We start from the raw sequence: 26,119 nt of genomic DNA, 5'->3' as shown, positions 1-26,119 counted from the left end.
TGCTGCACAGATTTCTCTGTTGGTAATGTCCAAGTCTCTCCCTACGTTCACGCTCTACAGACAAAGAGATGAGAAGATACAAATTCCAACAGTGTGCACATTCCTTACTTCACTGATAGTGGCACCATCTGAGGTGACTGGAAGCCACATTTAAAGCTTTTTTGTTTTTGTTTTTGTTTTTTTTTTTCCCTAGAGCATGTATAAACATCTGTCAGAAGAAAGGAACAAATGGAACTTCTGAGAGGCATTTTTCTTGGTGAGTTCCTTGCAGCACAAGGTTTTGCTCTTCCAAATATAAAAACAAACCAGAAGCCAGAAATTTTGTTATTGTTTGTTCCATGCCAGCCACACAGGTTCCACAAAGTACTTCACATGACTTGCTTCACATTCTCAATGGAAAGATAAAGTATACACCGCACTGTCTAAATGTTTGCTTTTACGTGTATATTTGTGTGCCTGCATGAGTTTATATGCACCACATATGTGTAGGAGCCCTTAGAGGTCAGAGGAGGGTGTCAGATTTCCCCAGAATTGGAGTATCAGGTAGTTATGAGCCACCACGTGGGTGCTGGGTGTATTTCTCCAGCCTTTGAGACTGGGTTTCACTATAGCTATGGCTGGTCAGGAACAGATCCACCTGCCTCTGCCTCCCAAGTGTTAAGATTAAAGGCATGCAACACACGAGCCCGAGCGCGCGTGCACACACACACTCGAGCACACACACACACACACACACACACACACACACACACACGAGGGGGGGGAGAAAGAGAATTTTAAAGAGATAAAAGAAGAAAAGCTAAGAGAAGTAATTAAGGTGGCCAAATTGGGAAGAGATTAAGGGGTCCAGTGAATCAACTGTCTTTGGGGGTACTAACAGAATTTTTTGGCTTATATAAAATTGAAGCAAAGGGAAAGAAAGCATGCATAATTGCTGAGAGGCATGGCCTGTAAGGGACAGTATGACGTGGTTTCCTGACCCTGGAACAGAGCCAGCAGGGCACGGGCCTCCACGAGTGTTAATGATGCTGTGGGATTACAGCTTGTTTGTATAATAGTGCACATATTTTCACATTTCTCTTTTGAGGACTGTCCTCTCTGCTAAGGTTAATGACTCCATGATAATCACCTCCCAGAAGTGAGGGTATGTTCATGTCTCAGCAAAATGGCAGAATGCTGTGCCCTTTAGGACAGCCCTTAAAGCTTTGGGAAAGAAAGCTGAAAACATGAGTACAAAAATTTTATTTCTCGCCTTTTTTCCTTTCCTCTGGTGGCAGCCATCAGGATTCGTATCCAATGTGGTGGTCGCAAACGCCCAGTTCCTAAGGGTGCAACTTACAGCAAGCCTGTCCACCATGGTGTTAACCAGCTGAAATTTGCCCGAAGCCTTCAGTCTGTTGCTGAGGAGAGAGCTGGGCGCCATTGTGGAGCTTTGAGAGTCCTGAATTCCTACTGGGTTGGTGAAGATTCCACATATAAATTCTTCCGAGGTCATCCTCATTGATCCATTCCATAAAGCTATCAGAAGAAATCCTGACACCCAGCGGATCACCAAACCAGTCCACAAGCACAAAGAGATGCCGGGGCTGACATCTGCTGGCCGCAAGAGCCGTGGCCTTGGAAAGGGTCACAAGTTCCACTGCACTATTGGTGGACCTCGCCGTGCAGCCTGGAGGAGGCGCTACACTCTCCAGCTCCACCGTTACCGCTAATACACGTATTTGTAAAATTCATATCCAATAAACAATTTAGGACAGTCAAAAATATTATTTCTCAACTATGCAAAAATATAAGGAAGCAATATGAATTATATAAGGATCTTCACAGATCAAAAGGAACAGAGTCACTATGAGCCAGCTTGTCAGAAAGAGACAAAGTTAGGCAGATTCCTGAGTTCAAGGTCAGCCTGGGACAGAGAGAGTTTAGGTCCAGGCTCAGGAATGGTGGTGTAGTGCCAAGGAAATGTTAGTGATTCCCAAAAGAGACAGGAGCTAATCTGATGGAACTCATAGCAGAGTCTTGATTTGAGCTAGCTCAGTCCTCCCAGCACACCTCTGTCATGCAGGACAGTTTTGGTGGTGGGGGGAGCCTCAAATATCTACCAGAGCAGGGCTTTATAGTAAGCAGCAAGCAGAGGGTAAATGTGTAAGTATCTAATTGGAAAGCTACTGTGTCCTTTAACATAATTGACTGATGCTGGGAGTCATATCATAAACTTAATTCCCTCTGCATTGATGATCGTTAGGTAGGGGATGGGCTTGTAACCTGGGGGTGAAGCCCATTGTTGTGGGGGAATAACCTGGAGATGCTGGTCTCGTTGGGGATTAGTCTAGAGGCTGGAACTAGGCTTGGGTTTTGTTTGGGGCAACTTGGAAACTAATGCTAGGTACCAGCCTGTTGGTTTACCTGAATTTAAACTTAGGTCAGGTTCTCTAAAATGGCGTTTAAACTGAAAAGATCTGGCCTCTCAGTAGGAATGGTAATTTCAAGGCAGGGTCCTGGGTCCCACCCAGATATCTCATTGCCTGTCCTTGTGTTTCCTAGGAACTGAGGGGCTGGGGTCATGGGATGATGACTCATGGAATAAAAAACAAACAAACAAAAAAAAAAAAAAAAAAACCTGGGGTTGAAAGACCCTCGTCGAGAGGACCTTTATCTGAGGAGACTCCAGGACCCAAGAATCAGCCGAGACCACTGGATGCAAGTCGCAAGAGGGTTTTATTGGTCACAGACGTCCGTGGGCGACAAGCCTATTCAGAAGACTGGCGCGCTGGACCAAGGGACAGTTTCTTTTTTATAGGGTTTGGGGGGCAGAAGCGAGGTACAGAAGCAGAAGCATAGTAACAGGGTTTTAATTGGCTAGTTTAAATGTGTCCAGGGAGTGAGCCCAAAAATATGGCTCTAAGGACACAACTCCTGGTACCAGTCGGGGCTGTGGCTTATCTGAGTGTCTTCCTTTCTTTGTCTATTGTAAGCTGGCCGCCCACCTGTATCTTGCTTGGCCACCTGGGACCCTGACCTAACCTGCCCCGTGTGTGCACAGCCTTACAGAAATGGCATTTATTGTTGCTAAGCGGGGGTCTTTCATTGTGATCATATCCACCCCCATTAGCCTCCCTTTCTACTATTCCCACTCTCTCCTTCCCGCGCCTCCCCCACCCCCATTTTTAACTTAGACATATTTGAATCTCTTAAAGCATTTCGCGGAGTGCAGGGTTTAAACTCAGAAAATGCTCTTGATTTTGAGAATCCTTGCGCTTACACCCCACAATCAATGACCGAATTTCCAAGCTGCTGTTCCCCTTCCAGGAGCACAGTGGCGCTACAGAAATGCCGCGCGGTAGGAGGAGCCGCTGCCGCTCTTCTTGTTGGGGGTGGGGGGCCGCTCCCATAATGCACCTTGTATCAACACGGCGGCCGGGGCGTCTGGTGGAGTGGCCAACTGTCCGAGTACTATCCCGCCAGTCGGTGCTGTGGGGCGACTGAGACCATGGCGGAGTCGACGCCTGCTCGGGTAAGGCGCTCCAGCCGGCCCCGGAGGGCTTTGGGGAGACAGCGCCCTGCCCGGGGCGGGGCTTGGGGCGCTCGGTCGCGGCCTTGGTTTCCTCCGCGGCCGTTGGCGCCGGCGGATGCCGACCTCCCTCCCGGCTGCCCTCGCCCTCCGCCCGCTCGCTCTCTGGGTCTTTCTGCGTCAGGCTCACAGCCTGGGTGCTCTGCGTCTTTCCGTGGAAACTTCTGCGAGGCTTTTTGAATTGTTTGTGACAGTGCCCATGTATTTTCCTGCTTCGTGCCAACTAGGGACTCGTTTTCTGAGTCGGAGTGGTGGCGTGGGTTAGAACCCTGGGTTCCGGTTGTTGCCTTTGGGCTCAGCTGCGGAAGACCCCAGGAGTTATTTCTCTCTGACCAGTGGGGTTCTGATCCGGGTTGCCATGTTCTGCCATAGCTCTCTGTACTGAGTTTGAGCCACAGGTTGAAGCCAGGTGGGGCCTTTCTCTCCTTGGGGACAGGTGTATTTGCTGGTTGTTTATTTGCTTTTAACAAAACTGTTGGTGCGCACTATTACCGGCTTTCTTCCTCTTCCAGCTGTCTTTCTATTCAGGGAATGTGAAGACACTGAAAATTGGTTTGATGAGTGTCTTCTGTAACTCAGTGTTCACAATCTATTCAGTGCATGGTTTTCCGAAGGAAGCCTGTGCTCAGCTTTCTAGGCCTTTGTCTCCTTAACTTGAATTGAGAGTGTTGAGTCCCTTGTTTTTGTTTGATTGTTTTCTTTTGTTTTTCTGGCCCCAGTCCTACTCATACTGTCACAGTCGAGGTTAACATAGGAAAAAAAAAAAATAGGCTAGATGGACCTGAGCTGGCTTTTTGTTGTTGAGAAAGCCTCACTCTGTAGCACAGGCTGGCCTCAAGCTGGTGACAGTCTTCCCGACTCAGCCTCCCCAATGCTACGTTTACAGGCATGAGTCATGCTGGGTTTTGTTTGGTAGTGGTTGCACCTTGAGGCCGACTCCAGCCTAGCCTATCTGAGGATGACTTTAAAACTCCCACCTCTGACTCCAACTTGCAGAGATTACAGGCATAAGTCTTTTTCCTGTCCCCCCCCCCCCCAAATCTTTCAAAACAAGGCCTTCCTGTGTAGTCCTGGCTACCTGGAACCAGTTATGTAGAGTTCAAGGCCTGTCTGTTCTATATTATGTGTTCCAGCACAGCCAGAGATGCATAGCAAGACTTCGCCTCAAAAAAGAAAAGGGAAAGTCTTCCCAAAAATAGGAATGGGGTAGTGAGCTGGGGAAAAGCATATGCTCAAAATCCATTATTAACACTTTATCCATCTTCTATGTATATTGATACAGTATAGATTAAAAAAGAAAGAAGCAAAGAAAGGGGGCTGGAAAGATGGCTCAGTAGTTTAGAGCTCTTGCATAGGATCCAGATTCCATTCTCAGCTGCCATGTGGTGACTCAAAAACCATCTGTAACCCCAACTCTAGAATTTGTTGCCCTCTTCTGATCTTCATTGATACTAGGCACACTATGTTAAAATGTTGAACATGCTTTAAAATTTTTTCTAATGTAATATCTTACTCCGTATGGGTCAAAACATTTTATCCTAAAAATGTTATTTCTCAAATTTATCTGTGGAATTTGATGCATTTCCAAGCACAGTCTCTGGAGATATTTTTGTGAAACTCATGTTTGTAGGATATCTTGTGAGTCAAAAAAAAAAGTCAATACTACATAAAATATATACTACTATAAAATAAAGAGATGGGATTTGTCTTATCATCAATAACTACTATACAGCCAGGGTTTTAATTAGATTATAATATTGATAAGGTGACAGAATAATTAACCCATAGAACAGGAAAAAAAATGATGGAAACAGGCTGACAGCAAAATTTGGTCTATGGTAGAGAATAACATTCCAGATAAGTGGGTAAATGTTGACTATATTTATTATTATTAGATTTTTCAGAGACAGGGTCTTACTATATGTAGCTCTGGCTGGCCTGGGACTCACAGTGTAGACCAGGCTAGGCTTAAACTCATAGTCACCTGTGCTGTGATTAAAGAAATATGCCACCATGCCTGACCCTGCTATATTTATTTTGTGTGTAATGTGTAGGTGTGAGCCTGCCATTACACTCGTGGTCAGATAGCAGCTTGTAGGAGCCAGTTCTCTGCTTCCACCTGTGTGTTTCAGGGATCTTAGGTCCTCAGGCTTGGCCATTATCTGATGAGCAATCTCACCAGCCTAAAATGGCTTAAAATTGGTTTTCTACATTTATTTACTTACTTTGTGTGTATATGTGCATGAATGTGTAGGTATACACACATTTGGAGGTCAACAACTTGAGGGAAAAGCTTGCTTAACTCTATGGTGGTATTTTGTCTATTCTAATATTTTCAAAATTTTTACAAAGTATACATGTAACTTTTTCTTCCTTGCCAGCCCCCATACTACCCCGTTTTCTTTGGAGACAGGGTTTCCTACAGCTCACACTTGGCCTTGAACTTTTGATCCAGCTGCCTCCATTTTAAGTGCTGGGATTCTAAGAATGCACCATGGTTCATGTGATGGTTTAGGTAGAAGTCAGGGCTTTGTTTGCGCTAGGTGAACATGATACCAACAGAGACAGGACATTTTCTGTCTTAGGGTTTCTATTGCTATGATGAAAGTCCATGACCAAAATGGAAGTTGGAGAGGAAAGAGTTTATTTGGCTTACACTTCCATATCACTGTTCATCATTGAATGAAATCAGGACAGGACCAAACAGGGCAGAAAGCTGGAGACAGGAGCTGATGAAGAGGCTATGGAGGGCTGCCACTTACTGACTTGTTCCCCATCGTGTAGTGGCTTGCTCAGCCTGCTTTTTTTTCCCTAAATAGAACCCTGACCAGCTTAGAGATGGCCTCACCCACAATGAGCTCAGCCCTCCCCCACCAATCACTATTAAGAAAATGCCATACAGGCTTGCCTATAACCAAGTCTTTTGGAGGCATTTTCTTAATTGAGGCACCTTCCTTTCCAGTAACTCTAGCTTGTGTCAAGTTGACATAAAACTAAATAGCACACTATCAGAATATCAAAGCACATTTGGGGTTTTTTCATTTGTTTGTTTTAAGAAAGCTAGGTAGTTCTGAGTCTTAGACTTGGCTTAAGGCTTAAGACTTGGACTTAGTCTTAGGCTTTCTTTATTTGATGTTTGGAAATGACCTTGTCTCACTGGCCTTGTCTCCTCAATCCTACAGCACAGAAGAAAAAGGCGGTCCACACCGTTAGCTCCAGCCACACCACCTTCACAGACAACAGAGAAAAGCCCCTACATCCAGACCACAGAAATCTCACTTTGGACGGTGGTGGCCGCCATTCAAGCTGTGGAGAAGAAGATGGAATCACAAGCTGCCCGACTGCAGAGCCTGGAGGGCCGTGCAGGGTCAGCAGAGAAGAAGCTGGCGGACTTCGAGAAGACAGCTGTGGAGTTCAGCAACCAGCTGGAGGGCAAGTGGGCCATGCTGGGGACCCTGCTGCAGGAGTACGGGCTGCTGCAGCGGCGGCTGGAGAATGTAGAGAACCTGCTTCGCAACAAGAACTTCTGGGTGGTTCGGCTGCCCCCCAGCAGCAATGGGGAGACCCCAAAGGTAGAACCTCTATTAAAAGTTAGACAAGAAGGGGAGCCCAACCTTGACAAATCAATCACTTGATGGTATTCCTAGGAGTCAAAGTGCTCATTTCTTGTGGCTTACAATTGCAGGTGTCCGGGTCCCTTGAGAATGATGGGGTCTGTTTCTCAGAACAGGAGTGGGAGAACCTGGAGGACTGGCAGAAGGAGCTCTACAGAAATGTTATGGAAAGCAACTATGAAACGCTGGTCTCTCTGAGTGAGTGAAAGTGTTCTCCCTAAAATTCTCTCAGAGCCCTCCTGACTGCACATGTGACTGCCTGGCTCTCATCCTCTGATCCTCTGCTGAGCTGAGGGGTGACACTCTTCAGGTCCTCTCACCTGCAGAGACTTGAAAGTGTCTCAGTGACGAGCCTGTTGTATTTCTTCTCTGGTAACACAGTGCCTTCTTAAGACTATTTGGATATTAATGATAAAGTATAAGATTTTATTTATTTATTTTATATATATGATGAGTACACTGTAACTGTCTTCAGACACACCAGAAGGGGCATCAGAACCCATTACAGATGGTTGTGAGCCACCATGTGGTTGCTGGGAATTGAACTCGGGACCTCTGGAAGAGCAGTCACTACCTTAACCACTGAGCCATCTCTCCAGCCCCATAATGCAGGTTTTTAATAACATCTCTATGAAGTATTTTATTAGTTACTTTTCTATTGCTGTATAAGAAACTATGACCATAACAACTTAGAGAAGAAAAAATTTATTTGGGGTTTATGGTTTCAGAGGGTTAGAATCCTTGATGGCCAAGCAGAGATAGCAGGTAGGCAGTGGCTGGAACAGTCCCAAGAGCTCATATCTTGAACCTTGAGCAGGATGACCAGAGGACTAACTCAAAGTAGCCTTGAGACTTTTGAAATCTTAAAGCCTGCCCCCATTGAGACACCTTCTCTAACAAGGCCATACCTCCTGTTTCCAAACAGTTCTACCAACTGGGTGGGGACCAAGTTTTCAAACATATGAACCTATGGGGGGCCACTCTCATTCAAACCACCACGTGTATAATATACTTTTGTTTTGTATTTTGAAACAGAATCTCTATGTATCCTTGGCTCTCCTAGAAAATACTATATAAATAGGCTGGCTTTGAATTCATAGAGATTCTCATGTCTGTCTCCTGCGTGCTGGTACTATAGATATGTAACCCTATGTCCAGCTAATGTACTGCTTTTAATAATTAAGATTATCTGATGGGAAATTTTTTTTAGCTTATTTATCTTATGTATATGAGTACACTGTCACTGTCTTCAGAGACACCAGAAGAGGGCATCAGATCTCATTACAGATGGTTGTGAGCCACTATGTGGTTGCTGGGAATTGAACTCAGGACATCTGGAAGAGCAATCAGTGCTCTTAACAGCTGAGCCATCTCTCCAGCCCAAAGAAATATCTTTTGACTTAGGAACTATTAAGGTGGCTCGGTGGATAGATGTGCTTTCTATATAAGCCTAATAGCCTGCATTCAATCCCTGGAACCCAGGAGGGGAGGGGACAACTGACTCCTTAAGTTGCCCTGTGCCTCCACATGTGCACTGTGGTACAGGTGTACCCAGACTCTTACATATTATATACATACACACAAAATAATAAAATGAAATGAAAATTTTAAGGAATTTTGAATCTTGAGATAAGACATGCAGCACAGGCTGAAAAAAAATAACCCTTTTCTTGGCAGTTAGCCAGAGTCATCACTAGCTACTGGTCTGCAGGTTGTTAATAGACTGGAAGTACTGTGTGTGGAAGTGTTTTTTATAAAAATTACTAATGCATACCATATAACAAACGCATATTTTTCTTCTAAGGTAAATTTTTTTCAAATGTGGGTCCTTGTAGAAATACTGACGAGGCCACTGGCTAGACCACAGTGAGGGCAAGGGAAGTCAGAGTGGTGACCATGTTACCCCAGAGAGCAAGGGAAGTCAGTGGTGACCATGTTACCCCAGAGAGCAAGGGAAGTCAGTGGTGACCATGTTACCCCAGAGGGGTTACATGCTCTCTTAGAGGCTGTTCCCTTGTGTCACAGGGCCTGCCTTTCATGGCAGTGACTCGGCAAGGATGGAGTTAGGCGCTGTGGAAGGAATCCTTTGAAAAACTTGAGCTGTCTGAGCAGAGGCGCAGAGGTGGTGGTGATAGGTAGACAGTGGCACCTGAGCCTGGTTGCCCCAATGAAGGAGCTGCAGAGCAGCAGTGTGACAGTCCATTGGCCAGAAATGTCTAGGGAACAATGACAGTCACATTAGCTCTTATGTGTTTTTAGCTGTTAGTATTGATTTGCTGACATCACTTGTTCATTGGCATCTGATCAGTATGTAGTTTTTATTCTCCTGGATTTACATTGTATCTTTTCTAACGCAGAGGTCCTTCCAGAGGAAGAAGTGGAGTTGGGTGCAGAGATGGTGGGTGACTTGATGGAAGAAGGTACCCACCTGGGTGAGTAGTTCTAGAATGTTCTTCTGTATTGTTTCTCCATCCCTACTCTGCAGGTTCCCATAACTAACGGGGAGCTTTTCCACAGCTGAGCTGCCAAATAGTATCAGTAACCTCATCTCGTGTTCAGGTTGTGGACTTTTGCTTGGTTTTCAGAAGTTTGTTTTATCTTTATATGTATGCATGGATATCTATGTGACTGTCTGGTATATGTGTAGAGGGGGTATCCACAGAGGGTAGAAGAGAGAGTTGGATCCCCTAGAGCTGGAATTACAGGTGATTCTGAGCCACCTGGTGTGGGTGTTAGAAACAGGTGCTCTTGTTTTTCAGACAAGTCCTACTATGTAGTCCTCAGTAGCCTAACCTCACTATGGAGCTCAGGCTGACTTTGAACTCATGATGTTCCCGATTCTACCTCTTGAGTGGGATTACAGTTAAGAGCCACCACAACCTTTTTAAGTGACTATAACAGCAGTTCTCAGCTGTGGGTTGTAATCCCTCTGGGGATCGAACAACTCTGGAAAACACAGACATACATTATGATTCATAACTCAAAATTACAGTTATGAAGTAGCAATGAAAATAACTGTATGGTTGGGAGTCACCACGACATGAGAAAGGGTAAAAGGGTCACAGCATTAGGAAGGTTGAGAACCACTGCTTTATAACTGTTCTGGGTGTTTCTTAACTCCTGCTAGCCTTTGGAGTGGTGTAGATTGTGTAGTATGCTTTTTCATGCCCTGTAAGTAGTAGACATAATAGGCTGCGGTTGGAGTGGGAGATGGAGGATGGGCAATGAGTCACAGGGACAAGAGAAAGAGGCACCAGGAAGGGCATTTGAGTAGAATATCCAGGGAGAAAAGAACTGGATGTGTGATCATTTTATTTATTTTATTATTTTCTGTGTATGGGTGTTTTACCTGTATGTAGACTACAGGCTTACAGCAAAGAGGGTATCAGGCCTTGAAACTGGAGTTGCTGATGGTTGTGAGCCACCATGTAGATGCTGGGAATTGAACCTGATCCTCTGCAAGAACAGCTGGGACTCTCTCCTGCCCCTGGGTGTGATTTTTAAACTGTTAGTTTAGTGGGTTAAATGCAGGGCCTGTTGCTGGACTTTATTGCAGCCTCTTTTTTAAAAACCTTTTTAAATTTTTGAGATAGTCTGAGTTGCCCACAGTGGTCTTGAATTCGTTCTGTAGCCTAGGCAATCTATTAACTTGTGCTCCTCTTGCCTCATCTTTCTCAGTAGCTGAGAGTACAGGCCTGCATCATTAGGTTCAGCTTCAAATTTGTTATTTTAATATTTTTTAATTAATCAGTTGTTGGCGTGTTGTCATTTTTTTCCATAGAGATTAAGTACCAGTTTGTAGACAGGTATGGAGAAATTACAATAATGTTCTCTATGAGTAAGAGATTCTGATCCTCCTTCAGGTTGTTCTGATTCAGCTGTTCCTATGGAGTTTTGATTTGAGCCTTCTAAAGTCCTTAGTGTTTTCTCTGAAGATCCTAAAAGTGCTGGAATGTGATCTTTTGTTGGTCTTTTCCCTTGCAGCAGATAGGACCATGGTTAAACAGGAGATGCTATACAAGCAGGAGGACCCTGCAGGTCTTCCCAGCATGTTTTCCGGTGCTGCTGAACAGCAGGCTTTCTTTGGCTCGGAGCAGGCTGTGTTCTGGAATACTCCAGGAGATTCTGCCGTCTTGGAATCAGGCCCTGGGGACTCAAACCCTGAGTCTGTTAAGAGCAGTAGAGACCCTGCCCCTGGTAGAAATCTAGACTGCCCCCGAAAACAGAAGTCTCACAAACAGGTGCAATTGGGTCAGGAGTGTGATCAGGGTCTGAAGGTGAAAAGGGACACCAGCCCATACAAATGTTCCGAATGCCAGATCAGCTTCCGCTACAAGCAGCAGTTGACTGCACATTTGCAGAGCCACACAGGCAGGGAATCTTATTCTACCACAGAACCAGAGGAGAGCCTTAGGCCCAGGCCCCTGCTGAAACCACAGGCCAAGAGGTCGAAGCTGCACCAGTGTGATGTGTGCCACAGGAGCTTCAGCTGCAAGGTCAACCTTGTGACCCACCAGCGATGCCATCAGCAGGAAGGCCCCAGCACAAGCCCTCAAATCCAGGAGAGATTCTCACCGAACAGCTTAGTTGCTTTGCCTGGCCACATCCCTTGGAGGAAAAGTCGGAGTTCTCTCATCTGTGGGTACTGTGGCAAGAGTTTTAGCCACCCATCAGACTTGGTTCGGCACCAGCGCATCCACACGGGAGAGCGGCCCTACAGTTGCCCTGAATGTGAGAAAAGCTTTGTCCAGAAGCAGCACCTCCTGCAGCACCAGAAAATTCACCAGCGGGAGCGGGGTGGGCAGGCTTCAGAGTCTGCAATGCCCAATGGCCTGCTTTAAGGTTGCCAGCCCCTCGCCGTCGTCCGGGGGCGGAGGGGGGTTGGCATCAGTTTCTGGAGGACACACTACAAAGTCTGGGTGACTTTGTCTGAGGAAAATTGCTTCTTTGCCCTCCTTGGCTAAGCACAAAGGCTAATCTGAAGCACAGGAGAGAAGGATCTGTGGCCCCTCCTTTGCCATCTTGGCCTTGTTGCTGGGTTTGTTGTTTCTTTAGCCCCTGCAGGTCTGTGGTTTTTTCTTTTCTGGTGCACTGTTGTACCACAGAGACTGGTAGTGCGTCCAGGGCCTACCCTAGCATTTCACACATGTCTTCCCACAGTTGTATGGGGCCACAACAGTATGTGGAAAGTTCCAGGAAGTATTACCCTCAGTTTCTCTTCCTTTTATAGCCTCCTTGTTAATAACTAGTATAAATAATTTAAATGAACTGTTTAGCTTGTTCTAAAGCCCCCCTTTTTGGAGTTAGATTCTTGCTTTTTTTTTTTTTTTTTTTTAATATAGCTCAAAACTTGTTTTATAAATTTCAAGAGTTGTAGAAGTTGTTCCTAATATGGGAACTGTGCCTACCCTCCAGGAGGGAGTAGTTTATGGGGCTCTTTTAGCCCACCCACACTTAACATAGGCCAGAGAGCAAAGACACATTGCTGGGTTCCCTCAGTGGGTTGCTGAGTCCACGCAGATGGAGCTAATTTTCTCAGGTGAGCTAAGAGGAAGCCCCTGACGCCCCTGCTGAGAGTAAAGACTGGTTTGAAGAAGCCTAGAGTTCAGTTCTGGGAGTTGGTGTCTCAACATACTTTCCCCCTCCCCAATATTTTCTGCAGCCCTGGGGGTGGGATGGGGGGGTGAAAGACTGGGTCTTTCACATCACTTGAAGTTGTTCAGATTAGACTTTCCAATGGCTGTATGAAGGAGAACAAACACAGATGCTTGTCTCAGGAGTGCTAAGTACCTGCCCCACTGTCATTTGGGGAGGGAGGTGAGAGTGGGCTCCTTGGTCATATGTGAATGTACTCTTGTCTGGAATAAATCTTGTTCCTTGTATTTTAAAAAAAAAAAAAAGTTCACATAGGGTTTTTTGTTTGTCAAGAATTCTCACCTAGAGTCAGGGGAGAGGTGGTGCCTCATCAGGAAACCTAGCCTGGTCCTGTTACCATCTTGCTTCAGAGCTCACACACTGAACCAGGGGTTCTATTGCTTCTACAGTTTTGTACATAAATGTCAGTCAAGGTTCTGAGTCCCTGTTCCCAGAAGTTTGTTCTCAGCACCTGCTAGGAGCTTGAAGGTAGTACAGGCTCCATCCTAGATCTCTGGTTGGGATATTTTTTGTTTTTATCTTTTTAAGGTGGGGTTTCTCTGTGTAGTCATGACTGTCCTGGAACTCACTCTGTAGACCAGGTTGGCTTATCCACCTGCCTCTGCCTCCTGAGTACTAGGATTAAAGGTGTGCACCACTCCTAATTAGCTTGAAGGGGTCTGTTTTAAAGGGCAGATAGGAGCTTTGGTAGGGCTTTGAATGTAACAGAATGACCTCAAATATTCCATGCTTTGCAGGGCAGCTGCAAGATTGTTTCAGTGTATAAGATGTTCATTCAAAATACAAAATTCCTGCATCCCTATCCCAAAAAGCGACTTCTACTTGAGAGTTAACTTGGCAGTAGACTTCATTGGAAACCTATATCCAAGAGACAGAGACTGAATTTTCACTCAGCAAAATGAGTAGCTGGGATTTGTGGCATACAGTTTTCAGTTAGCACAAGAACAGGAAGAGGACACGGAGGTGTCTGGATCAAAAGTGAGTGGTGAAACACAGGTATCTACACTGGGGAGAACTCATTTTGAGTCCATGTGCATACAGCATCTTAATGTGTCACATGATTTGTTTTCCAAGGCAGGGTTTCTCTGTGTAGCCCCTGCTGTCCTGGAACTTGCTCTGTAGACTAGGCTAGCCTCAAACTCCAAGATCTATCTGCCTGCCTCTAGTCAGCCTAGCTAGTTCCATCACCATACAGTTTTGTGGAGCAGTTGGATGAGGACTTTGTTCAGAGTCTTGCCATGTCATTTGCTATAAAAAAAAGAAGAACTTTGGTTTTTTTTGAAAAACACAGATATTTTATGGGAATATGTTCTCATTTTAATCCTAGGTGTGAGATACGGGACTGTTTCAGATTGTCCACAGAGTTGACTGATGTGCTCTATCAGGAGTGTCATTTTTGACAGCTGCAGATCGTTTCTGCAAGTGTGTGATGTTTGGAATTCTGGGGACTTTTCAGATAATATATAAATACTAGGGTCCCTAGAGGCGGGGCTGTGGCTGTTGTTTGGTTGTGGTTTGTTAAATAGTAATGAGCAACGAAGAAATTAGATATTTTGACAGCAAAGATCACACTTGCCCCAAGAAACTTGATGACCCTAATCAGCAGGAAGTAGTCTAAGGTCTTTCTCTATCCCCCTTTCCATTTATTCTCTTCTATCCAGCGTTAGGGGGTTAAAAGGGTGCAGAAGGGTGGGAAAGAACCCACAGTAGTCAAAAGACAGGCTGCAATTCCCACCTTCAGCATAGCCTTGAAGGCTTCTACAGCTTACCTACCATGTCCCTTCAATTATGTTGCTATCACACTATTCTTCCTGTCCCAAACAAGCCATCTTTGCTGTTTTTGGTGTCTAAACACCTTTGAGAGCTTCCCTCTTGTCTTAGGGTTTTACTGCTATAAACAGACACCATGAACAAAGCATCGTTTAACTGGAGCTGTTTTACAGGTTCAGAGATTCAGTTCATTATCTTCAAGGCAGTATCATGGCAGTATCCAGGCAGACATGGTGCAGGAAGAGCTGAGAGTTCTACATCTTCATCTGGAGACTGCTAGCAGAATACTGACTTCCAGGCAGCTAAGGAGAGTCTTAAAGTCCACTTCCCACAGTGACACACTCTAACAAGGCCACACCTAATAGTGCTAATCCCTGGGCAAAGCATATATAAGCCATCACACTTCTACTTCCCAGTCCCCATAGGCTTGTTCAAACATGAGTCTGTGGGGGCCATGCCTAAACATACATTTTTACCTAATTAAAAAATACATTTAGTTCAACTTCGAAAGCCCCCATAGTCTAGTTAAAAGTTCAAAGTCTCTTCTGACTTTCATCCAATCCCTTAACTATAATCCCCCAAAGCAAGAAAGAAAATGAGCTGAAAAAACTTGAAACTGCATCTCCATGTCTGATGTCAAAGTAGTCTTCAGATCTCCAACTTCTTTTTCATCTTTGCTGACTGCAACAAACTTCTTTCTCCTAGGCTAGTTCCACTCCCTCTTAGCAGCTTTCCTCAGCAGATAGCCCATGGTTCTGGCATCTCAAACATTTTGGGGTCTCCAAGGCAGCTTCAATGTTACAGTTCCTTGTTTCAATGTCTGGGATCTACACATAATCTGGGCTGGTGTCACTTCTCAAGCTCTGTCCACTATAGGCTCTGGTTGACTCCACTGTCACTGCTGTTCTTGGTGGTCATCTCATGGTGCTGGCATCTCCAGTACACTGGGATCTTCTGCTGCAACTAGGCTTCACCAGTAGCCTCTCATAGGCTTTCTTCATGGTGTCAAGCCTCAAATCCTTTGCATCACCCCTTCAGTCCTGGGCCATCATCTGCAAATGATGACATAGCAGATTTAGGGAATGGGATTTGGGGGTAAGGTTCTACCCAGCTAAATTTAGATCCAGGAATGGTGGTACACACCTTTAATTCCAGGACAGCCAAGCTTATATTAGGCAGTGAGGCTTACAGGTTCAGAGGTTCAGTCCATTGTCATCAAGGCAGGAGCATGGCAGCATCCAGGCAGGCATGGTGCAGGAGGAGCTGAGAGTTCTACATCTTCGTCTGGAGTCTGCTAGAGAATACTCACTTCCAAGGCAACTAGAAGGAGGGTCTTAAAGGCCACACCCACAGGGACACACCAACTCTAACAAGGTTACACCTACATCAGAGCCTCAACTTCTAATACTGCCACCTGGGCAGAGCATATAAAACCATCACACCTGTTTTGCATTATGAGCACACACAAGCCGTGACATGCGTGTGAAGATCAGAAGGCAGCTTGGAGTTTTCTCCTTCCACCATGTGGGAATGGTGATCAGAGTCCAAGTGTCAGGCTTGGTGGCAAGCTATTTTACTAAGTTATTTTACGTTTCCTCATCCCTTTTTTAGTGGGCAAGTAACAGTAAGTGCCTGTTGTGTGTTTAGTTTTAACACTTGAGATACACCACTGAACAAAACATGTTGGCTGTAGTTTGTGTTCTGTTAAAATCTAGAGTAGGTGGTCTTTGCTCCTTCATGAGGCTTTTCTCACTCTTTATCCCCATACCCATTTCACCCCTAACACTAGATGGGTGAAAAACAAGGATAGAGGGAAGAGAGGAATTAGGAAAATTCCTGAATCTTTATTTTTGTTTCTCCTTTGACCACAGCTATTAGCAAACTGCAGCAACCTCCCTAAACAATAAACAACCACCAACCTTGTCTCCTGATCCCCCTCACATTTATGTATCCTCTGAAGAGTTCCCAGGATTCCAAATGTCACCCAATTGCAGAAAGTATCTGCAGCTGGCAAAACCATGCTTCTGCTAGAGCAGGAGGCAGCCTTTTCGGACAGTCCAAAGTAGCTCCACATCCCCACACCTGAGATTAAAATGAAAGCACGTTCTCAAAATATTTCTGTATTTTTTTGAAAGAAACCAAAATGAATGAATTCTCACTATATTCTAGTTTCTTCTCCTGGATCTTTATACAGACGTTCCTAGACTAACACACCATACTATAATCTGCACTCCCAAATGACTGATAGCTCTCATGTGCCAAAAAAGGGGGGGAAGGGGTTTTGAGACAGGCTGTTACTGTGCAGCCCAAGCAGACTTGGACCTTTTCAGTTTCCCTGCTCCACCTTCTCAAGAGCTGAGATTACAGGAAAGAGCCACAGACCCAGATGAACATTAAGTTTTTTGCTTGTTTGGCTTTTCCAGATAGGACTTCTCTGGCCCCCAACTCAGGGATCAGCCTGCTACTGCCTCCAAATACTGAGATTAAGATATCACCACCATGCCCAGAATACAGCTATTTTTTTAAAAAAGTTTTACTTACTATTTGAGCGTGTGTGTGTGTGTGTGTGTGTGTGTGTGTGTGTGTGTAGGTCAGAGGAAAACCGAAATCAGTCCTCAGGTTTGCATCATCTTGGGCAGCAAGTGCTTTTACATACTGAGCCATCTTGCCAGCCTCTGAACTAACTGCTTTTAAAAATGTTTCAGATTTATTTTATTTTATGTGTTTGAGTGTTTTGCTCAAATATATATCTGTGTACCACATGAGTGTCTGATGCACAAGGAGGTCAGAAGAGGGGTTTCTTTCCCACCTTCTTTCTATCCTGTGTCCACCTCTCCTTGAAAAGCTTGTCTTTAGCCCAGAATGGTCTTGAATATACTATGTAGCTGAAAATAATCTTGAATTTATAATTCTTCAACCTGCGTTGTCTGACAGCTAGTATTACAGGAGTGAGCCATTGTACCTCGTTAATCTAATGCTAGGAATTGGACCCAGGATTTGGTGCATGCCACACAGGCATTCTACCAACCGAGCTACATCCCTGACTTTTTTGTTTTTGAGACAATTTGGTTGTAGCCCAGGCTGTGCTTGAACTCCTGGTTCTCTTGCTTTTATCTCCCAAATACTAGTAGTATGGTCAGATGGGAAGAAGACATTAGTAATGGTGGTGTGGCCAAACCAGTTAAGAGGCAGCCAGCAGTCAAACCGTTCTAATCTGGCTGAAAAGTAGGAGTATGTGAGAAATGGAGTAGCGGAGACATGGCTGGGGCCAGATCTTTCATATGGTGATGGGCTAAGGAATAAGCTTTGCAACGATTGACCTTGATTCTAACCTATTTGGGTTGGGATTGGGGACTGGTGTGAAGAATGGGATCTATTGTCATGTTAGGTTTTTTTTCCGTCGTGTCAGAAGGTCTTAAATGGAATAGTTTATTCAGGATAATTCAGAACATGAATTGGTTAGAGAGCCTTACAAATGAACGCAGTAGCCGTGGTCCTGTCCATTGTCTCTTTTGGAGCCTCCTGGCAGGGAGATCAGGATGGCCGACCCAGCTCCCCTCCTGGAACCAAGGCTAATAGGATGCCCCGCTGGTGCCACAAGTCCAGACTGGGTGTGGCCGAAAGGCTGGAAGGAGGGGCTCTGCCTGGTGTGCAAAGGAGGCTAAGAGCCTGGAAGGTGAGTACAACAGTGGAGAATTCCCCGGAAGTACCTCCTCTAGTTCTGCCCTAAGCCACTGAGGTACAATCCAGTCCTGGTTTTGCGTTTTGTTTTAAACGCACCATTTCCCATAGCGCTTCCTACTTGTTCTGAAAAAACAAAAAACAAAAAAAAAAAAATGGAGTTTAGAAACCTTTATGTTCTCCCCTAGATTTCCTCTTTTAGGGACCCCAAAATAAGGGAATCTGAACGCCCTTGGGATGAGGGTGTTCCGGCGGAGCATGGAGTCGAGGAATTGCCTGAGCGTTTCCCTCACTGGCGGTTTCCTTAAATCCACGCTCCAGGGGGCTTGCCCGAGGCCGCTGCCCGGGTCCTGGGCCCCAGCAGCAGCGTTGAGGCCGCAGGCTGGCGGCCCACGGAGTGCCGCCCTTCTGACTGCAGGGGGCGCTGCGCGCCCGGCCCGGCCTCCCCGGGGGCTGTTAAAGGGCCAGCTGGGCACGTGGCTTGGGACCGTGTGGAGTTTGCGGCCGTCAGAGTCAGCTCCGAAGTTGGGCGGCTCCGACTTCTCACCGACGCGCAGCCCGTGCTTCCGACCTGTTGACTGAAAACCCGCCTGGGCCTGGCCAGATCTGTCGGCGGAGGACCGCAGCCCTGCGACGACGCGGTAGCCATGGCTGAAGCGGCGTCTGCCCAGGTAAGCGTCCCGGCCCATGGCTGCCGCGTGCGAGGGGCTCGCTCGGCCCACCCGGCCCGGAGCGCCCCCCACCCTGGCCCCGGCACAGCCCGCTGGGGTCAAGGAGCCACCAGCCTACACCTGGGCGGCCTAAACACCAGGCCTGGTGGGCTGGGCCCTAAGACCGGTCACCTCGACATGGCCTCCGTAGTCCCTCTAGGCCAGGCGCTCACATTTCTCTGGAAGGCCGGGAAGGACCCCGCAGGTAATACAGTCCAGAGGCCCTGCCAATTGTTTCTTCTGAGAGACCTGCTGCCGAGCAGTCAGTGTCGCCTACCTGCCGCATCGGCAAGGTTGAGGCTGTGAAGGGACCTCAGGCCAACACCTTAGGAGGAGCTTAACATTAAAATACCCAACGACTCTACTTTTTCGTAGGAAATAATACTGAACCCAGTGTGTCACAGGTTTATGAATTTTGAGACTACAACCTGCCCCTGATATAGGGGTTCTCAATCTATGGGTCGCGACCCCCTTGAAATCGTGTATCAGATATATTTACATTATAATTCATAACAGTAGCAAAATTACAATTGTGAAGTACCAACAAAATACTGCTATGGTTAGGGATTGTACAGGTTGGTTTTGTGTGTCATCTTGACACAGGCTATAGTCATCAGAGAGAAAGGAGTCTCAGTTGAGGAAATGCCTCCATCCAACTGTAAGGGATTTCTCAAGTAGTGATCAATGGAGTGGGGGCAGCCGATTGTAGGTGGTGCCATCCCTGGGCTTGTAGTCCCGTGTTCTATAAGAAAGCTCCCCTCTCTGACCTCTGTATCAGCTCCTGCCTCTTTTTGAGTTCCTGTCCTGACTTTCTACAGTGATAAACAGAAATGTGGATGTGTAAGCCAAACAAACCCTTTCTTTTCTAATTTGCTCTTTGGTCATGATGTTTTGTTGCAGCAATAGAAAAGCCCTAACTAGGACAGGGATCACTTCAACATGAGGGTCACAGCTATGGGAGGTGTAGAACCGCTGAAAGTTTAGAAGGGTAGCTTGTGGTGGTAGAGGTGAAGGAGGAGGAGATGGTGAAGGTGGAGCAGATGGTGGTGCTGCAATTAAAGACACGTCCCCCCAGGCTCCAAACATTTTTATTCTGTGTCGGGTGAATTTTTGATTGTAGACCTGCAGGTACATAGGACAAAATGCCTTTTTAAAAACCCACAAACCAGTGTGTTAGCAGCCCTGGCTGGTCTGGAACTTGCCATTTAAATGAGATCAGGTTGGCCTTGAGCTCACTGAGACAGATCTACCTCCCTTTAGCTCTTGAATGCTGGGATTAAAGACGTGCCACTATGGCTGGCTGGTCTCAGCTTTTCAGTCTAGGCTCGCCTGGAACTCACTGTCTAGTTCAAGCTGCCCCTGAATTTGAGGCACCTCTCCCTGCCTCAGTTTGTGAACATTGAGATTATAGGTATTTACTACCATGCCTGGTTTACGATGTAGATGTTTTGATGATCTGATTCTCTTGTCTCTTGAGCAGCTTTCTGAGAGGGACAGTCAGATACATAATAAGAGGCCTCCCACCCCTTCTTTTTCACTCCAGCCAAATGCAGAGAAGAGCTCATACCTCTACTCCACAGAGATCACACTGTGGACTGTGGTGGCTGCCGTTCAGGCCTTGGAGAAGAAAGTGGATTCTTGCCTGGCCCGCTTGGTGACTCTGGAGGGACGTTCAGGGTCAGCAGAGAAGAAGCTGGCGGACTGTGAGAAGACAGCCGTGGAGCTCAGCAGCCAGCTGGAGGGCAAGTGGGCCATGCTGGGGACCCTGCTGCAGGAGTACGGGCTGCTGCAGCGGCGGCTGGAGAACCTGGAGAACCTCATGCGCAACCGGAATTTCTGGGTCCTGCGGCTGCCCCCTGGCAGCAAGGGCGAGGTCCCCAAGGTAGCTTTTGGATGCCCTGATGTAGGGAGCCTAAGGGCCTATGTCTGTAAGCATGTAGGTGAGCGAGTGTGATACTGTGGTTTCAGGTGCCCCTGACCTTTGATGACGTGGCTGTGTATTTCTCTGAATCGGAGTGGGGCAAGCTGGAGAACTGGCAGAAGGAGCTCTACAAGCATGTGATGAGGGGCAACTACGAGATGCTCGTTTCCCTGGGTAAGGCTGCAAAGGAATACCTGGGCTTTCCTTTAACAATGGCTTCCTGCAGTCTTTGCTTTGGGCAGTCAGATCCAGATCGTTCTCTATGTTCTCCCCATTCTGTATGCAGATTATGCCATCTCCAAACCAGACATTCTGACCCAGATAGAAAGGGGAGAAGAGCCTTGTCCTGCAGGCCCCTGGGGCCAGGAGAAGGGTCGTGAGGAGGAGACAGTATGCCCAAGGAAACCAAACATCGGTTAGTATTGGTACATCCTGAGACTACTGGGGCAAAGTGAACAACAAACCGCCTTCCTGGGTAGACTGGACCATTTGGGAGCTGGAAATGGAGCACAGGACCCTTACCCAGAGCTGGCTATGCTTTGTCTGAGGCTGCTCTGAGCAGGAGTAAAGAGAAGGCTTCTCCTTAGGACTATAAGAATTCTGCCTCTGTATAGGAGGCACCAGTACAAAAGGGAGGGATGGTTGTGAGGTCAGGGGTGGCAAATCAAGGACTTAATAGGCATTTTCTGAGTGGACTGATGGTCACTTATGGTAAAGCATCTACGGTGTGCCACCTGCAGTGGTATCTTTGTCCGTCTGCCATCACTGCTGTTCTGATGCTGCCCCAGAGCCAGAGGGACTATTACTGATTCCTTTGGGGGCTGGCAAGGCTAGTGGTTAAGAGCACTCAGTGCTCTAGCAGAGGACTCATGTTCAGTTCCCAGCACCCACATGGCAGCTTAGAGCGCCTGTAACTCCAGTTTAGGGAATCTGGTGTCCTCTTTTGGCCTCTGTGGGCAGGAGTCATGCATGCAGTGTGTGTGTATATGCAAGCAAAACACTCATACACATACACATTTATTTACTTATTTTTGGTTATTTAATTTAGGGTCTCACTATTAGGTAGACCAGGCTGGCCTTGAACTCATGGAGATCTGTCCGTTTCTTTTTCCTCCTGTCTGGGATACCTTGGTATTGTGCCTAATGACATTGGCTTATGTTTCTAGGCATTTCTCTGAGTCCAGAACAGGCCCCAAGTCCATCTAGCCCTGCCCAGGAGGAGCCGAATCAAAGGCAGACACCTGAGCAGCAGCAAGAGGAAGCAAGCATGACTGTACCTGAGCCATGCACTGGTGAGTGAGAATAGCTGCTGGACAAGAACACTAGTGTTCTCAGCAGAGGGACAAGCCAGATGTTGAACTGTGCTGGGTAGGCTCTTGGGAGCTGGATCTTGAATGGATGGGGCCTGCTGCACCTTTTTACAGTGGCTATGTCCATGGGGTGGTCTCTGTCTCACCTCCCAGTGTAGCGCTAGGTTGGCACGCTGCAGTTTCTCAGCATTCTTCCTGAAAACTTGTTGAGAACTCCAACTTTCCTCTTTCATCCAGGATTCTGTGTCAGCCTCTGTTTACAGGTGGTTCCTGCTGGTCCTTTTCTGAGACGCACTCAGAGGACATGAGTGTCATGCACAAAACTGGGCTTACTGCATTTCCTTATTCTCTTGCTGATGGCCTCACTCCTAATCCTTGTTGCCTTCCTTCCAGTGATTTCTCTGCATTTCCCCCCGCAGCACATGACTTCTCTCTTCTCTGGTGTTCCACCCAGCCATTATAAGTTCAAGCTGTATGCATGGAATTTGTGAGATGAGACCTGGGGTAGGAGGGTAATGTCCCCATCCATTGCCAGGCTGGGGCTCTGTTCTGGAACCTTCCCAAACCTTCTATTATTTGAGCCTGATAAAGGTGACAGATGCGGGAGGCAGGTTGTGAGCCTGGGCCTACATGGGGTTGGAGATGTGGCCTTTATAGCTCTATTCTCATCTCAGAAGCGCTCCACATGGAGCCTGAGGGTCTCTTCTTCCTGCCAGACCCTTAAGCATGTCTACAGTCTGCTGAGGAAATAAGCCATATGTCCCATCGGATTTTTCCCTCTCCCAGGGACTCCAGCAAGCACCAGCACTTTATCGATTAAACAGGAGGGAGCATCTGCAGAGGGAGAAGACTTGCTACCCTCCCCTCCCACAGATAGCATGCCTTCTCTGGAGCCAGGTGAGTGGAAAGAGAAGACACTTGTGATTGTGGCAGAGCCCCATAGAAGCTCAGCAGGCCATTTGGTAGTAACAGTCAGCCTGTGGTCAGCTGGCCTTAATGGGAAGTTGCTGCTTGAAGATACGCTGCTGGTAGACTCTGTCTGCTAGAGATAGTAAGGCTGCTTGTGTGCTCTGCCTCACTCTTTGAGGTGGCCAACCTACACTCACAGCCTGTGGTGTCTTGCACTCTGCATGTTGACCTAGAGTTTCAGTGTAGGGCCTTCACCTCAATGCCAAGACTTTTTTTATTTTCTGTACCTGGGGACCACCATCCTCTCCTCAGCCTGTGCTTTTTATGGCTCTGTCCCTGCAGTTACACTGTCTCAGTTACACTCTTGCATCAGGTGAGACCTTCACTGAGACCCCACAGGAATCACAAGCTGATAGGGCAGCACACACCTTGATAGATTTGTTTGGGATGGGTAACATCTAGGCCGCAGCTGCCCCTCCTTTTTTTTTTTTTTTGATATGGGGGTGTATGTAGTTGGCTGGCTTTAAAATCACTGTGTAACTAAGACTTGTCTTAAATTTGTGGCAATTCTTCCATCTCACTTCCTGAGTGTTAGGGTCATCCACAAGGCCTCTTTTTTTTTTTTTTTTTTTTTTTTTTAATGTTTGTGAGTATACTGTTGCTATCTTCAGACACACCAGAAGAGGGAAGGCACTGGGTTCCATTATAGATGGTTGTGAGCCACCATGTGGTTGCTGGGAATTAAACTCAGAACTTTTGGAAGAACAGTCAGTCTCTTAACTGCTGAACCATCTCTCCAGCCCTATTTATTTAATTTTTATGTGAGTACACTGTAGCTGTCTTCAGACACACCAGAAGAGGGCGTCTGATCCTATTGTAGATGGTTGTGAACCACCATGTTGTTGCTGGGAATTGAACTCAGGACTTTTAGAAGAGCAGACAGTGCTCTAACCACTGAGCCATCTCTCCAGCCCCACAAGGTCTCTTAATTGTGGTCTGAAAGCAGTTGGGACCCATGGGCTCCTGATCCTTTTCAGATGTGACTATTCTCATCATAACATTTAGGGTCTTGGTAGCACCATTACCATGGCTGGAGTGTTTCCCCCCCAGTCTCAGCCGTCTGTCTGTATCAAATCATGGACTCTGCAGGGTCCCTGGCTCCTGCCTTCTTCCTCCTCTGCTGTTCTTAGCTCAGCTTCCAGGAATGAAGCAGAGGACAGCAAACAGTTGAATAATACAATGAGACACTGCCTGCCCCGTGGTGTCTATGAATAGGACCCCTGGCCTGCTCTGATGGCTTCTCACTGGGGAAGGGAGGAGAGGCTTGCACCTGGAACAAGGCCAGGATCGAATGGCGAGGGAAGCCATGTGGTCCTCTTGGAACCAGTAATGATTCCTTTGCCAGGTGGTGGTACTATGACCATCAAGACCGAAGCCCCGTCTGAGGATGAACCTGTGCAGCACCTTCCGGAGTCCTCAAGCCAGTCCATATTTAGAGTCCACAAAAGTCCCAGAATTAAGACTAGAGGCCACAGATGCCATCATGCTAAGGGAGTGCCTAGGGCACGGATTGGGGAACCCCAGGCAGCAGAGGCTATAAGAGAGCCACCCTGTATCCTTCCTCGACCACGGAAGCAGGCATTCCTGTGCCCTGACTGTGGGCAGAGCTTCCGCTTGAAGATTAATCTGACAATCCATCAGCGGACCCATGTAGAAAAGAAACACAGGGAGGCTTGGAGTGGCTTGCCTGTTAGGTCAGGGAAAAGCCACTCTACACTGGAACCAGGGGAAGTGGTGGTGCCAGGCCCTGTCATCTGCTGGCTACCTGAGGAACCCACAAGCCACTGTTCCCCAACAAGCCATGCCTTTATGGGACAAAGGCCAGCAACTAAGGTTTACCGCTGTAGTGAATGCCTGCACTCCTTTCAGCAACCGAAGAGCCTGGCACTGCACCAGCGTCAGCACACAGGCAAGAAACAGGGCTGGCCTGCCTGTCTCTACTGTGGCAAAACCTTCCAACGGCCCTCAGCCCTCTTTCGTCACCAGCGCATCCATACTGGTGAGCGTCCCTATCAGTGCCCACAGTGTGGCAAGGCCTTTAACAGGAGCCACCACCTGACTGTCCACATGCAGACTCATTCCTGAAGCCAGGCAATCCTGCATTTCCTCTTGCCTTTTGTTCTCCAGGGGAGTTCAGTCCTGAATAAGAAAGGAGCCTGCCACAATACCCTCTGGCTCTCCTGGAAGGACCTCACTATCTCAGGGCCTTTTCCCTTGTGCTTGACCTGAAATTGGTCCCTCAATCTGGGATGGCTTTGGAGAGTCTATCTTTTGGTGACTGTGTGTGTGTGTGTGTGTGTGAGAGAGAGAGAGAGAGAGAGAGAGAGAGAGAGAGAGAGAGAGTCTGTATCCTAATTCCTCTCCTTTTAGACATTCCTGACTTGTAAAAGATACTTAAGATTTAAGGTCAAGCCTCTTTTGCTGGTACTGCAGGCAATAGGAACAGAAATTGTCTCTCTTCCGGGTGGGACAAGAGAGGCCTGGGGGAAAGGTTTGAGTGGAGAAGAAGTCTGCAGTCCACCTGAGAAAAGAAAGCAGGACTCGAAGATGGCTAGGGGAAGCACTGGGAATTTGCATTGGTTTGTTTGCTTTACTTTGTTACTTTGAGATTTTTCTTGGAGATCAGAAGCTGCTGTGGGGTAGGAACTTTCTGCTACCTCCTCCATCTGGGGTTGACAGGGTGGGAGGACCAGTTTAGTGTAGACCTGCTTCAGTGGGGACAACCTGAAAGGGAAGGACCAGGGTTTTGAATGTTTAGAATGGAAGGCACATCCATTGCTACTACTTGTGAGGGAAATGGAAGCTAGGAATGAATTACAACTTGCAGATCTCAGTGTTGACAGTGAAGTTGTGTAGCTGGACTTTGGCTACTTTCTGGGTTCTTTCTTCTATCTTTCACCCCTTTTCTTTCAAATAAC

At 46.9% G+C, this 26,119-nt stretch overlaps 2 protein-coding genes across 3 annotated transcripts; both read left to right on the top strand.

The window, feature by feature from the left end:
- The first annotated feature begins 3,427 nt into the window (after positions 1–3,427).
- On the top strand, positions 3,428–12,987 carry ZNF212 (zinc finger protein 212). 2 transcript variants are annotated; one of them, XM_080931934.1, is made up of 5 exons: positions 3,428–3,514; positions 6,754–7,143; positions 7,257–7,383; positions 9,543–9,617; positions 11,173–12,987. In XM_080931934.1, exons 1-5 carry the CDS (start codon positions 3,491–3,493, stop codon positions 12,024–12,026), a joined length of 1,470 nt encoding a protein of 489 aa, XP_080788060.1. In that variant the 5' UTR covers positions 3,428–3,490; the 3' UTR covers positions 12,027–12,987. The 2 variants fall into 2 exon arrangements, with proteins under 2 accessions (XP_080788060.1, XP_080788061.1); XM_080931935.1 differs by having other exon boundaries at positions 3,483–3,514; positions 11,170–12,987.
- A 5,856-nt stretch (positions 12,988–18,843) lies between these two features.
- On the top strand, positions 18,844–25,286 carry LOC308432609 (zinc finger protein 783-like; the record flags this gene model as incomplete). Its single annotated transcript, XM_080932385.1, has 7 exons — positions 18,844–18,962; positions 20,545–20,883; positions 20,970–21,096; positions 21,209–21,337; positions 22,089–22,214; positions 23,019–23,129; positions 24,547–25,286. The coding sequence occupies exons 1-7, from the start codon at positions 18,939–18,941 to the stop codon at positions 25,284–25,286; spliced, it is 1,596 nt and encodes a 531-aa protein (XP_080788511.1). The 5' UTR covers positions 18,844–18,938.
- Positions 25,287–26,119: the final 833 nt, after the last annotated feature.

This window comes from Micromys minutus (genome assembly GCF_963924665.1).
Source record: "Micromys minutus genome assembly, chromosome: 18".
Lineage (NCBI taxonomy): Eukaryota > Metazoa > Chordata > Mammalia > Rodentia > Muridae > Micromys > Micromys minutus.
Note: the sequence above shows the minus strand (reverse complement) of the source record. Positions and strands in the feature narration are given on the sequence as shown.